Source organism: Hypanus sabinus, chromosome 16 (assembly GCF_030144855.1).
Source record: "Hypanus sabinus isolate sHypSab1 chromosome 16, sHypSab1.hap1, whole genome shotgun sequence".
In the NCBI taxonomy this organism is placed as follows: Eukaryota; Metazoa; Chordata; class Chondrichthyes; order Myliobatiformes; family Dasyatidae; genus Hypanus; species Hypanus sabinus.
In genome coordinates this window covers 25,221,404-25,234,960 of record NC_082721.1, presented here as the reverse complement: position 1 = coordinate 25,234,960, position 13,557 = coordinate 25,221,404, and the positions used below count along the sequence as shown (strand labels likewise).

Below are 13,557 nucleotides of genomic sequence, written 5' to 3'. Positions count from 1 at the left end.
CAGAGCATTACAAAATTATGCAGGTATAGATAGGGTAAGTACAAGCAGGTTTTTCCACTGAGGTTAGGTGAGACTACAACTAGAGGTCATGGGTTAGGGGTGAACATGAGGTGGATCTTGTTCATTCGGAGAGTGGTGAGAACGTGGAGTGAGCTGCCAGCGGACGTGGCGGAAGTGGGTTCGATTTCGACACCAATGAGATTTGGGTAGATACATGGATGGGTCCAACCCTGCATCCCTGTCATGAGAAGTGGAAATGGGTGAGGGAGCCAACAGGGCTCTGCTGAAGCTGCATAGGCCAATCCTCTGTACAGTGGACACAATGGACTACAGAAACGTTAATGAACTCCAACCTTTGGACAAGGGAAGCAGGAGGTTGTCAGTGGGAGCTAAGGCCAAGAAGAAGAAGCAGCCATGGATAGGAGGGTCATGGAGGGCTATGGTCTGGGTGTATGTTGGTGGGACTAGGCAAATTAATAGTTCAGCATGGACTAGATGGACCAAAGGGCCCTTTTTGTGCTGTAGTATTCTATTCTATGACTCTGTGTCTATCACCATCTTCTTCAAAGCCTTGCGCTGCTGCTCATCTCGGCCTGGGAATTTGTTGGCTTTTAGTTCCATTAATTTCTAATTTTGCTCCAATTATCTGTAGATAATTTTTTTAGTGCTTTCTAAAACTGATGCTGTTTTATCACCCCTCATTAAATCTAAACACCATTGTTGCTGGGAGGTTTCCTATGAAGGCTGAGACAAAATATTTGTAATTTCTCTGCAATTTCTTTGTTTCCCAATATAATCCCCCTACCTCTGTCCATCAAGGGCATCCATTAACATTTGCAAGTCTTTTTTTCTTATTACTTATTGACAGAAGATTTACCATTTTGGGTTTTTTTTTATGCCTGTTTTAATATTCTACTTCCCTTTTTTCAAATCAGTGCATGAAACTTTTTTCCTTGAAAGGTTCCTACGTCAGAGGCTTTCCCTAACTCCCGGTGGAATTATATTTGTTATTTTTTTTCTAAACATTGCCGAATCTTGAAAGCTATGACTAGACAACTTCCTGTTGGATCTTATATTCTAAATATTTTTAAAGCCAAATGTAAATGGACTGTTCATTAACTATCGCCTAATTACCATGAGTGTCTCCCTGGATTAACATTTGGAATGTTGTTTACTTAAATTTTAATAAAAGAAAGTGCACTTAACTGATTACTGACACGGAGATGACAAGAAATGATTTGTTAAAAAATGTTACAACAATTAATCAATTTAGAGTTTTGCTCCAATGGCCATCTGACAAATTGTTTACAGAGAGACAAGGTTAAATCAGTTTAAAACTTCAGAGAAATTTACTGAGTTATTTTCCTCTGAATTTGCCTCAAATTTCTAGAAGAAACCTCCTACCCTGTGCAACTCATCTCTGTTTTCGGACTGTGAGTTAGCTGAGTTGCAGAGTGTATTTCCTGCATGATTCTATCTGGATTATAAATAGCAGCCACAAAATTCACGACTAGCAGTCAGTTACTTAAGGCTCGTAGTTTGGCATCTCCATCACCATGGCTCTGCCTGCACACTGCCAGAAAATTGTTTTCTTTGGGCTTTTGCTCTCATCTGCTGTAATTAAAGCGGAGAATAAAGGTAGGATATTTCTATTTATTTTTCATCTTTCCGTTTCATATATACTTCAGGATATATCGTGCACCTTTCATGTGAGACTGGTGTTGTGAATAATGACCAGATTAAGACAAAAAACTGATATTCTCTTCTTAGTGAGAAAGAAAGTCCATTAAGTCCTCAGACTGGGTTTTGAATTTAGTATTGCCCCTCAGTAGAACAAGTAACATTTCTCTTTTCCATCAAATCAATTCACTATATTCCTTGTTAATCTTCTAAACTCAAGTGAACTGAACCTTGTTCTGTCTCTTTACAGATGTAGATCTCAGTTCCATTTATTATAATACCAACATTTGACAAAAGAAGCAGTCAGTTTGAATTTTGAACCTTCCCACTGAGCTCCAAAGTTCATAGCTATTTCAGAAGGAAGAGCGTCCCAGATTCCCGCTATTCTTTCTTTGAAGAAGTTCTTCCTGATTTAACCTTTGAACAGTACATGACTTATTTCAAGACTTCATTCCGCCAGATGAAATTTCTTCTACTTATTCTACCTACCATTTGTTTATCATTTAAAATATTTCAATAAAGCACTCCTAATCTTCTGAACTCAGGTGAATTGAATCTTAATCTGTGTAATTGCCCCTTAAGCTCAATACGTCTTTCCTTGATGTAATGCCCAGAGCTGGGCACTGTGACTCTAAGCAAACACAAGGAAATCTGCAGATGCTGGAAATTCAAGTAGCACACACAAAATACTGGTAGAACGCAGCAGGCCAGGCAGCATCTATAGAGAGAAGTACAGTTGACGTTTCGGGCCGAGACCCTTCGTCAGGACTGTGACTCTAAATCAGGTCTGGTCCAGGGAAAAGTCAATCTACTTTGTAAGGTAGAATTCCTCTTTATTACATACCCTGTTCTAACTTCAGGCATAAATTGCAATCGTTCTGGTAAAGTTACCCTGTAAAATAAAGTACTTAATCTGCAGAATGGCTTATTCCTAGGCAGTTTTAGTGTGACTCAATGGTATAGCTATTAAATCTGCCTGCAACCCAGCTCCGTTCTCAAGCGAGGATGCTGCCTACGTGATGCTTACATGTTTTCCTTGTGAACTTCCCCCAGGTGCTGTGGTTTCTTTTTAAGTCCCAATGACGTGCTGGTTGGTGGGCCTATTAACCATAATAGTGTCCCTTGTGGGAGGACAGTGCTAGAGCCTGGGGAACAATGAAAATGTGTGAGAAGGTGATAGATGGAAATAAGTGGTTGTTGGTCAATGTGAACTTCACTGTGTGATTTCCTTTTCTGCTTTTGTGACTCTTATGACTTCCACTTGAAAAAAAATTGTTTATTCAGAGTAAAAGTTTCTAGATTACACATATAAAAAACCTGGTTAAGACAATAAATAAATGTATAATTATGAGAAGGACAATGTGTGTGATTTACCATGAGGATGAGTCAGCTGCCTAGAAATGACACCCAAAGCTAAACCACGAGAAGAAATGACAGGGTCATTTGGTAGTTGTGGATCCAAAGGGGTGAGTGACGATTCCAGGCAATACCCTGCCCCTGAGAGTCAGAGGTAAAGTAGCCAGTATGTAGAATTGAGAGGCAAGATACAAGCAGGAAGGTGACAGGTGGACACAGATGAAAGGCGTCAGGTGGGGAATGATGGGAAAATGGAGACAGGTGACGGAGGTCGATGACTGATAAATGGAAACAGACGGGTGGGGAATATCGAGCGCCATTTGCAGTCTCCAGTGTTTCTGAGGATCGAATTGCGGCTTGTGTTGTATTAGCTGGTCTCCGCCAGTAATGACTCTCTGATAGCACAGAGCTCCCTCAGTACTGACACCCTCGCAGTTCGGGCTCCCTCAGTACCGAACCCCTCGCAGTGCAGTTCTCCCTCAGTACCGACCCCCTCGCAGTGCAGTTCTCCCTCAGTACTGACTCTCTCACAGTGTGGGTTCCCTCAGTACTGACTCCCTCACAGTGTGGGCTCCCTCAGTACTGACTCCCTCACAGTGTGGGCTCCCTCAGTACTGACTCCCTCACAGTGTGAGCTCCCTCAGTACTGACTCCCTCACAGTGTGGGCTCCCTCAGTACCGACCCCCTCGCAGTGCAGTTCTCCCTCAGTACTGACTCTCTCACAGTGTGGGTTCCCTCAGTACTGACTCCCTCACAGTGTGAGCTCCCTCAGTACTGACTCCCTCACAGTGTGGGTTCCCTCAGTACTGACTCCCTCACAGTGTGGGCTCCCTCAGTACTGGCTCCCTCACAGTGTGGGTTCCCTCGGTACTGGCTCCCTCACAGTGTGGGTTCCCTCAGTACTGACTCCCTCACAGTGTGGGCTCCCTCAGTACTGGCTCCCTCACAGTGTGGGTTCCCTCGGTACTGACTCCCTCACAGTGTGGGTTCCCTCAGTACTGACTCCCTCACAGTGTGGGTTCCCTCAGTACTGACTCCCTCACAGTGTGAGCTCCCTCAGTACTGACACCCTCACAGTGTGGGTTCCCTCGGTACTGACTCCCTCACAGTGTCTCCCTCAGTACTGACTCCCTCACAGTGTGAGCTCCCTCGGTACTGACTCTCTCACAGTGTGGGTTCCCTCAGTACTGGCTCCCTCACAGTGTGGGTTTCCTCAGTACTGACTCCCTCACAGTGTGAGCTCCCTCAGTACTGACACCCTCACAGTGTGGGTTCCCTCGGTACTGACTCCCTCACAGTGTCTCCCTCAGTACTGACTCCCTCACAGTGTGGGTTCCCTCGGTACTGACTCCCTCACAGTGTGAGCTCCCTCAGTACCGAACCCCTCGCAGTGCAGTTCTCCCTCAGTACCGACCCCCTCGCAGTGCAGTTCTCCCTCAGTACTGACTCTCTCACAGTGTGGGTTCCCTCAGTACTGACTCCCTCACAGTGTGGGCTCCCTCAGTACTGACTCCCTCACAGTGTGGGCTCCCTCAGTACTGACTCCCTCACAGTGTGAGCTCCCTCAGTACTGACTCCCTCAGTGTGGGCTCCCTCAGTACCGACCCCCTCGCAGTGCAGTTCTCCCTCAGTACTGACTCTCTCACAGTGTGGGTTCCCTCAGTACTGACTCCCTCACAGTGTGAGCTCCCTCAGTACTGACTCCCTCACAGTGTGGGTTCCCTCAGTACTGACTCCCTCACAGTGTGGGCTCCCTCAGTACTGACTCCCTCACAGTGTGGGCTCCCTCAGTACTGACTCCCTCACAGTGTGAGCTCCCTCAGTACTGACTCCCTCACAGTGTGGGCTCCCTCAGTACCGACCCCCTCGCAGTGCAGTTCTCCCTCAGTACTGACTCTCTCACAGTGTGGGTTCCCTCAGTACTGACTCCCTCACAGTGTGAGCTCCCTCAGTACTGACTCCCTCACAGTGTGGGTTCCCTCAGTACTGACTCCCTCACAGTGTGGGCTCCCTCAGTACTGGCTCCCTCACAGTGTGGGTTCCCTCGGTACTGGCTCCCTCACAGTGTGGGTTCCCTCAGTACTGACTCCCTCACAGTGTGGGCTCCCTCAGTACTGGCTCCCTCACAGTGTGGGTTCCCTCGGTACTGACTCCCTCACAGTGTGGGTTCCCTCAGTACTGACTCCCTCACAGTGTGGGTTCCCTCAGTACTGACTCCCTCACAGTGTGAGCTCCCTCAGTACTGACACCCTCACAGTGTGGGTTCCCTCGGTACTGACTCCCTCACAGTGTCTCCCTCAGTACTGACTCCCTCACAGTGTGAGCTCCCTCGGTACTGACTCTCTCACAGTGTGGGTTCCCTCAGTACTGGCTCCCTCACAGTGTGGGTTTCCTCAGTACTGACTCCCTCACAGTGTGAGCTCCCTCAGTACTGACACCCTCACAGTGTGGGTTCCCTCGGTACTGACTCCCTCACAGTGTCTCCCTCAGTACTGACTCCCTCACAGTGTGGGTTCCCTCGGTACTGACTCCCTCACAGTGTGAGCTCCCTCAGTACCGAACCCCTCGCAGTGCAGTTCTCCCTCAGTACCGACCCCCTCGCAGTGCAGTTCTCCCTCAGTACTGACTCTCTCACAGTGTGGGTTCCCTCAGTACTGACTCCCTCACAGTGTGGGCTCCCTCAGTACTGACTCCCTCACAGTGTGGGCTCCCTCAGTACTGACTCCCTCACAGTGTGAGCTCCCTCAGTACTGACTCCCTCACAGTGTGGGCTCCCTCAGTACCGACCCCCTCGCAGTGCAGTTCTCCCTCAGTACTGACTCTCTCACAGTGTGGGTTCCCTCAGTACTGACTCCCTCACAGTGTGAGCTCCCTCAGTACTGACTCCCTCACAGTGTGGGTTCCCTCAGTACTGACTCCCTCACAGTGTGGGCTCCCTCAGTACTGGCTCCCTCACAGTGTGGGTTCCCTCGGTACTGGCTCCCTCACAGTGTGGGTTCCCTCAGTACTGACTCCCTCACAGTGTGGGCTCCCTCAGTACTGGCTCCCTCACAGTGTGGGTTCCCTCGGTACTGACTCCCTCACAGTGTGGGTTCCCTCAGTACTGACTCCCTCACAGTGTGGGTTCCCTCAGTACTGACTCCCTCACAGTGTGAGCTCCCTCAGTACTGACACCCTCACAGTGTGGGTTCCCTCGGTACTGACTCCCTCACAGTGTCTCCCTCAGTACTGACTCCCTCACAGTGTGAGCTCCCTCGGTACTGACTCTCTCACAGTGTGGGTTCCCTCAGTACTGGCTCCCTCACAGTGTGGGTTTCCTCAGTACTGACTCCCTCACAGTGTGAGCTCCCTCAGTACTGACACCCTCACAGTGTGGGTTCCCTCGGTACTGACTCCCTCACAGTGTCTCCCTCAGTACTGACTCCCTCACAGTGTGGGTTCCCTCGGTACTGACTCCCTCACAGTGTGAGCTCCCTCAGTACCGACTCCCTCACAGTGTGAGCTCCCTCAGTACTGACTCTCACAGTGTGGGCTCCCTCAGTACTGGCTCCCTCACAGTGTGGGCTCCCTCAGTACTGACTCCCTCACAGTGTGGGTTCCCTCGGTACTGACTCCCTCACAGTGTGGGCTCCCTCTGTACTGACTCCCTCACAGTGTGGGCTCCCTCCGTACTGACTCCCTCACAGTGCAGATTTCCTCCGTACTGACTCTCTGACAGTTTTTCATACAGAGTGTGGGGAGTATGAGGCATATGCTTCCCAAGGATGTGGTAGAGGTGGGGACAATTATAATGGAGAGGAAGGCTTTAGAAGGATATGGGTCAGATACAGTGAAATGGGACTATCTCAGGGAGGAAGTATGTTCAGCACGGAGAAGCTGGGCTGAATGGCCCATTTCCATGCTATCCAGCTCTACGACTCTAACTCTTTGGTAGTCATGTCCTCCCTCAGTCTTCACTGCATGGCAGCACTTTCTCATAGTCAGAGGTCTGTGTTTCAAAGGTAACAGTGAACCTTTGATACAGTTGTAGGCTGGTGGTGCTTCAGGGATACCCTTTCTCACTGCTCCCCTAATGGCCCAATATCACCTCTCACCCTTTTACTCTTTATGTAACTGAAAAAACCTTTAGTATCCTGCTTTATATTATTGGCTAGTTTGCCCTCATATTTCATCTTTTCTCTTCTTATAGTTTTTTAAGTTGCCTTTTTGTTGGATTTTAAAAGCTTCCCAATCAACCAATTTCCCACTCACTTTTGCTACCTTATATGCCCTTTCCTTGGCTTTTATGCAGTCATTAACTCCCTTGTCAGCCACGGTTGTCTACCCCTGCCATTTGAGAACTTCTTCCTCTGTGGGACATACCTGTCCTGTGCCTTGTGAACTATTCCCAGAAACTTCAGCCGTCTCTGCTCTGCCGTCACCCTCGCCAGTATCCTCCTCCAATCCACCCGGGTAGCTCCTCTCTCATGCCTCTGCAATTCCCTTTATTCCATTGCGACGCTGATACATGTGAATTCTGCTTCTCCCTCTCAAATTGCAGTATAAATGTATGAATTCAATTATATTATGACCACTGCCTCCTAAGGCTTCCTTTATGTTAAGCTCCCTAATAAGATCTGGGTTATTACACAACACTCAGTCTAAGACAGCCTTTCCCTGAGTAGGCTCAAGCACAAGCTGCTCTAAAAAGCAACAAATTCCCTCTCTTGCAATCCAACACCAACCTGATTTTCCCAATCCCCTTGCATATTGAATTCCCTCATTACCCTTAATACATGCCTCTTCCAGCTCCCTTTGCAATCTCAACCCCACATCTTGGCTACTATTTGGAGCCCTATATATGATTCCCATAATGGTATTTTTACCGTTGCAGTTTCTTAACTCCACCCACAAATATTCAACTTTCTCTGACCCCTAGGTCATCTCTTTCTAAAGATATAATTCCATCTCTTACCAATAGAGCCACACCACTGCCTGTGCCTTCCTGTCTGTCCTTTCGATACAAAGTACATCCTTTGATGTTAAGCTCTGAACTACGGCCTTCTTTCAGCCATGGCTCAGTGATGCCCACAACATCATACTGACCAATCTCTAATTTCACCACAAGTTCATCCACCTTATTTTGAAGGCTATGCACATTTAAGTAAAGAACCTTCAGTCTGGCATTCTTCGCCCTTATGAATTTTGCCTCAGTGATACAACTTAACTCTTTGCATTTGTACCCAATCATTGGTTTGTCCTTCCTTACATTCATGTTACACCCATCATCTACTTGTAAACCTGTTGGCTCATCCTCCGCTCTGTCATACTGGTTCCCATCCCCCTGCCATATTAATTTAAACCACTCCCAACCACTCTAGTAAACCTCCCCGCGAGGATATTGATCCCCCTCAGAATCAAGTCCCTTTTGTACAGGTCACGCCTGTCCCAGAAGAGGTCCCAGTTATCCAGAAATCTGAATCTCTGCCCCCTGCTCCAATTCTTCAGCCACCTCATTCTATTCCCATTCTCACTGTCATGTGGCTCAGGCAACAATCTAAAGATTACTACCCTTGAGGTCCTTCTTCTCAGCTTCCTTCCTAACATCCTGTATTCTTTTTTCAGGACCCCCTCCCTTTTTCCACCTATATCGTTGGTACCAATACGTACCGCGACTTCTGGCTCCTCACCCTTCCTTTTCAGGATATTGTGGACGGGTTCAGAAACATTACGGATCCCGGCACGAGGGAGGCAAACTACCATCCATGTTTCCTTTTCGCATTCACAGAATCATTTATCTGTCTGCTTGACTCTAGAGACTCCTATAACTGCTGCCATCCTCTTCATTTCCCTACCTTTCTAGCCCACAGGGCCAGACTCAGTGCCGGAGGCAGGGTCACTGTTGCTTCCCCCCTGGAACGTTGTTATCTATCACCTGCTAATTGGTACTCCTTCCCCACTCTGTCCATTCTTGTACTTACCCTTCCTTTACAGTCCTGATGAAGGGTCTCGGCCCAAAGGGCTGACTGTTCAATTCCTCTTCAAAGATTTGATATTTGATTTGCTGATTTCTCCAGGGAGGTGTGTGTGTGTGTGTGTGTGTGTGTGTGTGTGTGTGTGTGTGTGTGTGTGTGTGTGTGTGTGTGTGTGTGTGTGTGTGTGTGTGTGTGTGTGTGTGTGTGTGTGTGTGTGTGTGTGTGTGTGTGTCGTTTCCTATTAATAATTAATTTTATGTATACCATTTCACTGCCTAACAATGGTGTTTCTCTGGCTATCAGGATGGGTGGGGAGAGTGGGGTAGAGAATGATCCAGTAGAAGTCCTCAACCTGGAAAGTGCATTCATTTGGAGACATTACCTCCTCCAATCAGGAATCAAGAGTAAACTTAAATTAGACCTGTACCAATTAGAGCTAATGTTAGGACATAGCTTTTCACAAGTGTTTGTGAAATCTGGAAATCTCCTTTCCCAAAAGTATTTGGGATTAGGTGACATTCTGGAGATCCACTTAAGCCGACCATCTTTCAATATTGGACGGTGAAGGTCAAGCAAAGATAAATGGATTTCAGGCCCAAATCAACTGTAATCAAACTGAATGCCTAAATAGGTTGAAATGGTTAAATAAGCTTTCTACCTCCGATAAAACCAACTCACAGGACAGAGTTTTCTTTCACTCTGTTCTTCTTTTCTTCCATATTTGAATTTACCAGATTGTTTTCCACTTCCGACATAGAAAGGGATTTTTGTTTTAGATCATTCAGTATTTTGGGCACAACTTCAGGATTGAAGGGCGGCCTTTTAGAGCTGAGATGTGAAGAAATTACTTTAGTCAGAGGGTGGTAAATCTGTGGAATGTGTTGACACGAGCGGCTGTGGAGGCCAAGTCATTGGGTGCATTTAAGGCAGAGTTAGATAGGTTCTTGATTAGCCAGGGCATCAAACGGTATGGGGTGTAAGCAGGGGAGTGGGATGACTGGAAGGATTGGATCAGACCATGATTGAATGATGGAACAGACTCAATGGGCTGAATGGCCTACTTATGCTACTATATCTTATAGTCTTTTGGCCCTATTCCACGGGCCAATGAAATCCAAGCTGAATTGCATCTCCTCTTCCTACTCTCTGCCTTTATATGCCTCTATTCCTGTATTTGACAAAACAAACCCTTTCCTCTTGAAAGCTGCCCCAGCCTCCACAGACTTTGGGGCCAGAGATCCATATTTTAACAACTGAAGGACTCAAATGCCGATGTTAAAAATACAATCTTTTCTATTTTAACAGTTGTTCCGGGCCCACGGAGCTTTCGGTTCCATCTTAATGAAGATAACCAGACACTGGATGAGACAGTAAAGAATTATCTGACTGGTTCCATTACCACGATGATGATTCCAGTAATTTTAAGCATCATCGTGATCATTGGACTCCCGGCCAATGGGCTGGCCCTTTTGATTCTGGTCACCAAGGTGCAACGACTACCTTCCACCATCTTCTTGATGAACCTGGCGACAGCCGACCTTCTCCTGATTCTGGTGCTCCCGTTCAAGATCCACTATCACTTCCAGGGCAACAACTGGATCTTCGGCGAAGCCCTGTGCCGGACGATGACGGCCTTCTTCTACGGGAACATGTACTGCTCCATCCTGCTCCTCACCGTCATCAGCGTCGACCGATACTTTGCTCTGGTCCACCCATTCTACTCCAAAGGTTTCAGAGACAATCGGTTCGCTGTGGCTGTCTGCTTCGTGATTTGGGTTCTTGTTGGAAGTTTCATGATCCCACTTCTTCTCGAGAAGCAGGTGTACTCCTTCCAGAACCCAAACATCACAACCTGCCACAACGTCTTGCCTGCCAAGGTGGACTCTGGTTACTTCTTGTATTTCTTTTTGTGTCTGGTTGCTGTCGGGTTTCTCATTCCTTGTGCAGTTACTGTATTTTGTTATGTGTCTATAGTCAGGGCATTGCTCAAAAGCAGTGACCAATTTGGCCAGGCTGTAAGGAACATGGTGTTAGTGCTGATTACGTACGTGGTGTGTTTCGCCCCCAGCAATATCATCCTCCTCATTCACCATTCTGGCCACTTCACGAACCTCTATCAGAGTTACACAATCTCCCTCATGCTGGGTACCCTCAACAACTGCATTGACCCATTCATCTACTACTATGTTTCTGACGAGTTTCGGAATAAAGCGAGAAGTGTGATCCTCTCCTTGACAAAGAAAGGCAAGAAGTCAATAAAAGTAACTCAGCCACTGATCGAGTCCGGTTCCTCCTCAGCACCTGAGAGCAAAGCAACATCTGAGCACACTATTTAAGCACGTCACTCATCTCTTAATGAGAGTAATTATTGAAGCAAAGCTCCTAATGGCTTTCATATCAGGGGCAGGAAACTCTGCAGGATTACGGTGCCAGCAGTTACCAGAAACAAGAGAAATCAGTCTCCCCTTTTAAAATAAGCTGAAAAGTTCAACACTTCTGATCTCGACTCAAGTTTGAGAATGTTGTCTGGTGTTTGGGCACAGTTCTGTGGTCTCATTGCAGTGAACATGGGAGAATTCAGAAGAATCAGATAGTAAGTGGCATTAAAGGTGAGCTTAGGACAATCTAAGTGGTGAGTCGATGAATGACAGATGCCAGCAGATGATATGCAGGTGGGAGTGAAATGGGACATAGTAAATTGCTCTCGACATTAAACCACTCGACATGGTCAAGTGAGGCGGTAGCAAAAATCAGTAGTTTCCAGTGTGTAGGATTGGTGCAGGTCGTTAATGATGTCCACAGGTTGACATAAACCTCCCTGAAAGAGCCATAGATCATGGTGCCTTATAATGGTTCCTCTAATTCCATTTCTCCTTTTACCCTAAACCTATTACCTTGTTCTAATCTCACCCAAACTGAGGAGTGGGGAGCCTGCAAGCCTCATAATTTTGTTTGCCTCTAAAAGATTTCCCCTCATTCTCCTTTGCCCCCATGAATAAAGTCCAACCTTTCCCGATAACTTAGGTTCTCAAGTCCAGGCAACATCCTCAAGGAGCTTTGGAGACCTCCCTCTGGGTTTCCACTCACATCCCAAAAGCATGTGGGTTTGTAGGAGGTTAATTGCCAATGTAAATCATGCCTAGTCTAGTGCCAAAATCCAGTGGCATTTGAGAGTGATGAATTAAAATTTATTTTATTTCTTACATCCATCTTATATGAGGGGATAAAGATCTTTATGTTGCGTCTCTGCCGCAATGTACAAGTAATAAGGAAGAGAAAAGTAGGATATTGCCCAAACACTGGGATTGTATACATTATTGTTTTGTATACACAGTCAGATCAATGTGTATTGATAAATCTGATAGCCTGGTGAAAGAAGCTGCCCCAGAGCCTGTTGGTCCTGCCTTAATGCAGCGGTGCCATTTGCCAGACTGTAGCAGCTGAAACAGTTTGTGGTTGGGGTGGCAGGAGTCCCTGATGATCATCCGGGCCCTTTTCTACGCACCTGCTGCTGTAAGTGCCCTGAATAGTGGGAAGTTCATGCCCACAGATGCGTTGGGCTGCCTGCACCACTCTCTGCAGTGGCCTGCAATTGACGGTAATACAGTTCCCATTACCAGGCGGTACTACAGTCAGTCAGTGTGCTCTCAGTGGTGCCCCTGTGGAAAGTCCTGAGGATTTGGGGGATCTCATGCCGAACTTCTTCAGCCGTCTGAGGTGAAGGAGACGTTGCTGTGCCTTTTTCACCGCACAGCCGGTATGTACAGTCCAGCTGAGATCCTGGCTGTGCAGAGAATAAAGTATTAGCATAGAATTATTGGAATGGGGTGTTGGATGGTTGGCACAGACTTGATGGACTAAAGGCCTATTTCCACACCACATCAGACATTGTCACCACAGGTTTCAATGCAATATTCAGTGCCAGTGAAAGTTTTTACCCTCATGGAAACCCAGAGATTAGAAAAGGTCTCATCACTTTAACCTTTAAGTGAGATTGAAAGCCATATGAATAAATAATATTATTCCAGTCTTCCTTCTTGGGAATTGTATCATACTCTTCATTTATTTATGTAATGCAGAATTGGTTTATTTTCAAATAGAGTAGCATGCATCGAAGTGCTTTTATGTAATGAACATTTAGATTTATTACTTGGCTCAGAATTGTAACAATTTTATGTTATCAAGCAACTAACATTTGACGTAACCTCTTAATTGTAAGTTAAATATTTTTACATGTACTGCATCTTTAATAAATTCATGACATTTGGTTTTCTGGGGAGGAATCATTGATTCAAGGATCAAATTACAAATCTGCATAATTTCAACAGCACTGGCTGACTGTTGTAATCAGTGATGCACTAGCCTTTGGTTCTGACAGAATGCAGGCCTATCCACTTGTTTCCCCAGACTTCTGTTTAAATATTTACAGAGTGTGGCTGTCAAGATTATTTAAAGTGATTACCAGCCCAAAAGTATGAAGGAGAATATAACACTTGTTATTCCAGATCTGCAGCAGCACAGAAAAACCCAATAAGAGAGAGCGCCACAATAAAAAAGCAGGCAATA

General features: G+C 46.4%; 1 protein-coding gene across 1 annotated transcript; it reads left to right on the top strand.

Annotated features, from left to right (window-relative positions):
- The first annotated feature begins 1,520 nt into the window (after positions 1-1,520).
- Positions 1,521-13,263, top strand: LOC132406107 (proteinase-activated receptor 4-like). The gene is made up of 2 exons (XM_059991334.1): positions 1,521-1,638; positions 10,297-13,263. The coding sequence occupies exons 1-2, from the start codon at positions 1,557-1,559 to the stop codon at positions 11,325-11,327; spliced, it is 1,113 nt and encodes a 370-aa protein (XP_059847317.1). The 5' UTR covers positions 1,521-1,556; the 3' UTR covers positions 11,328-13,263.
- Positions 13,264-13,557: the final 294 nt, after the last annotated feature.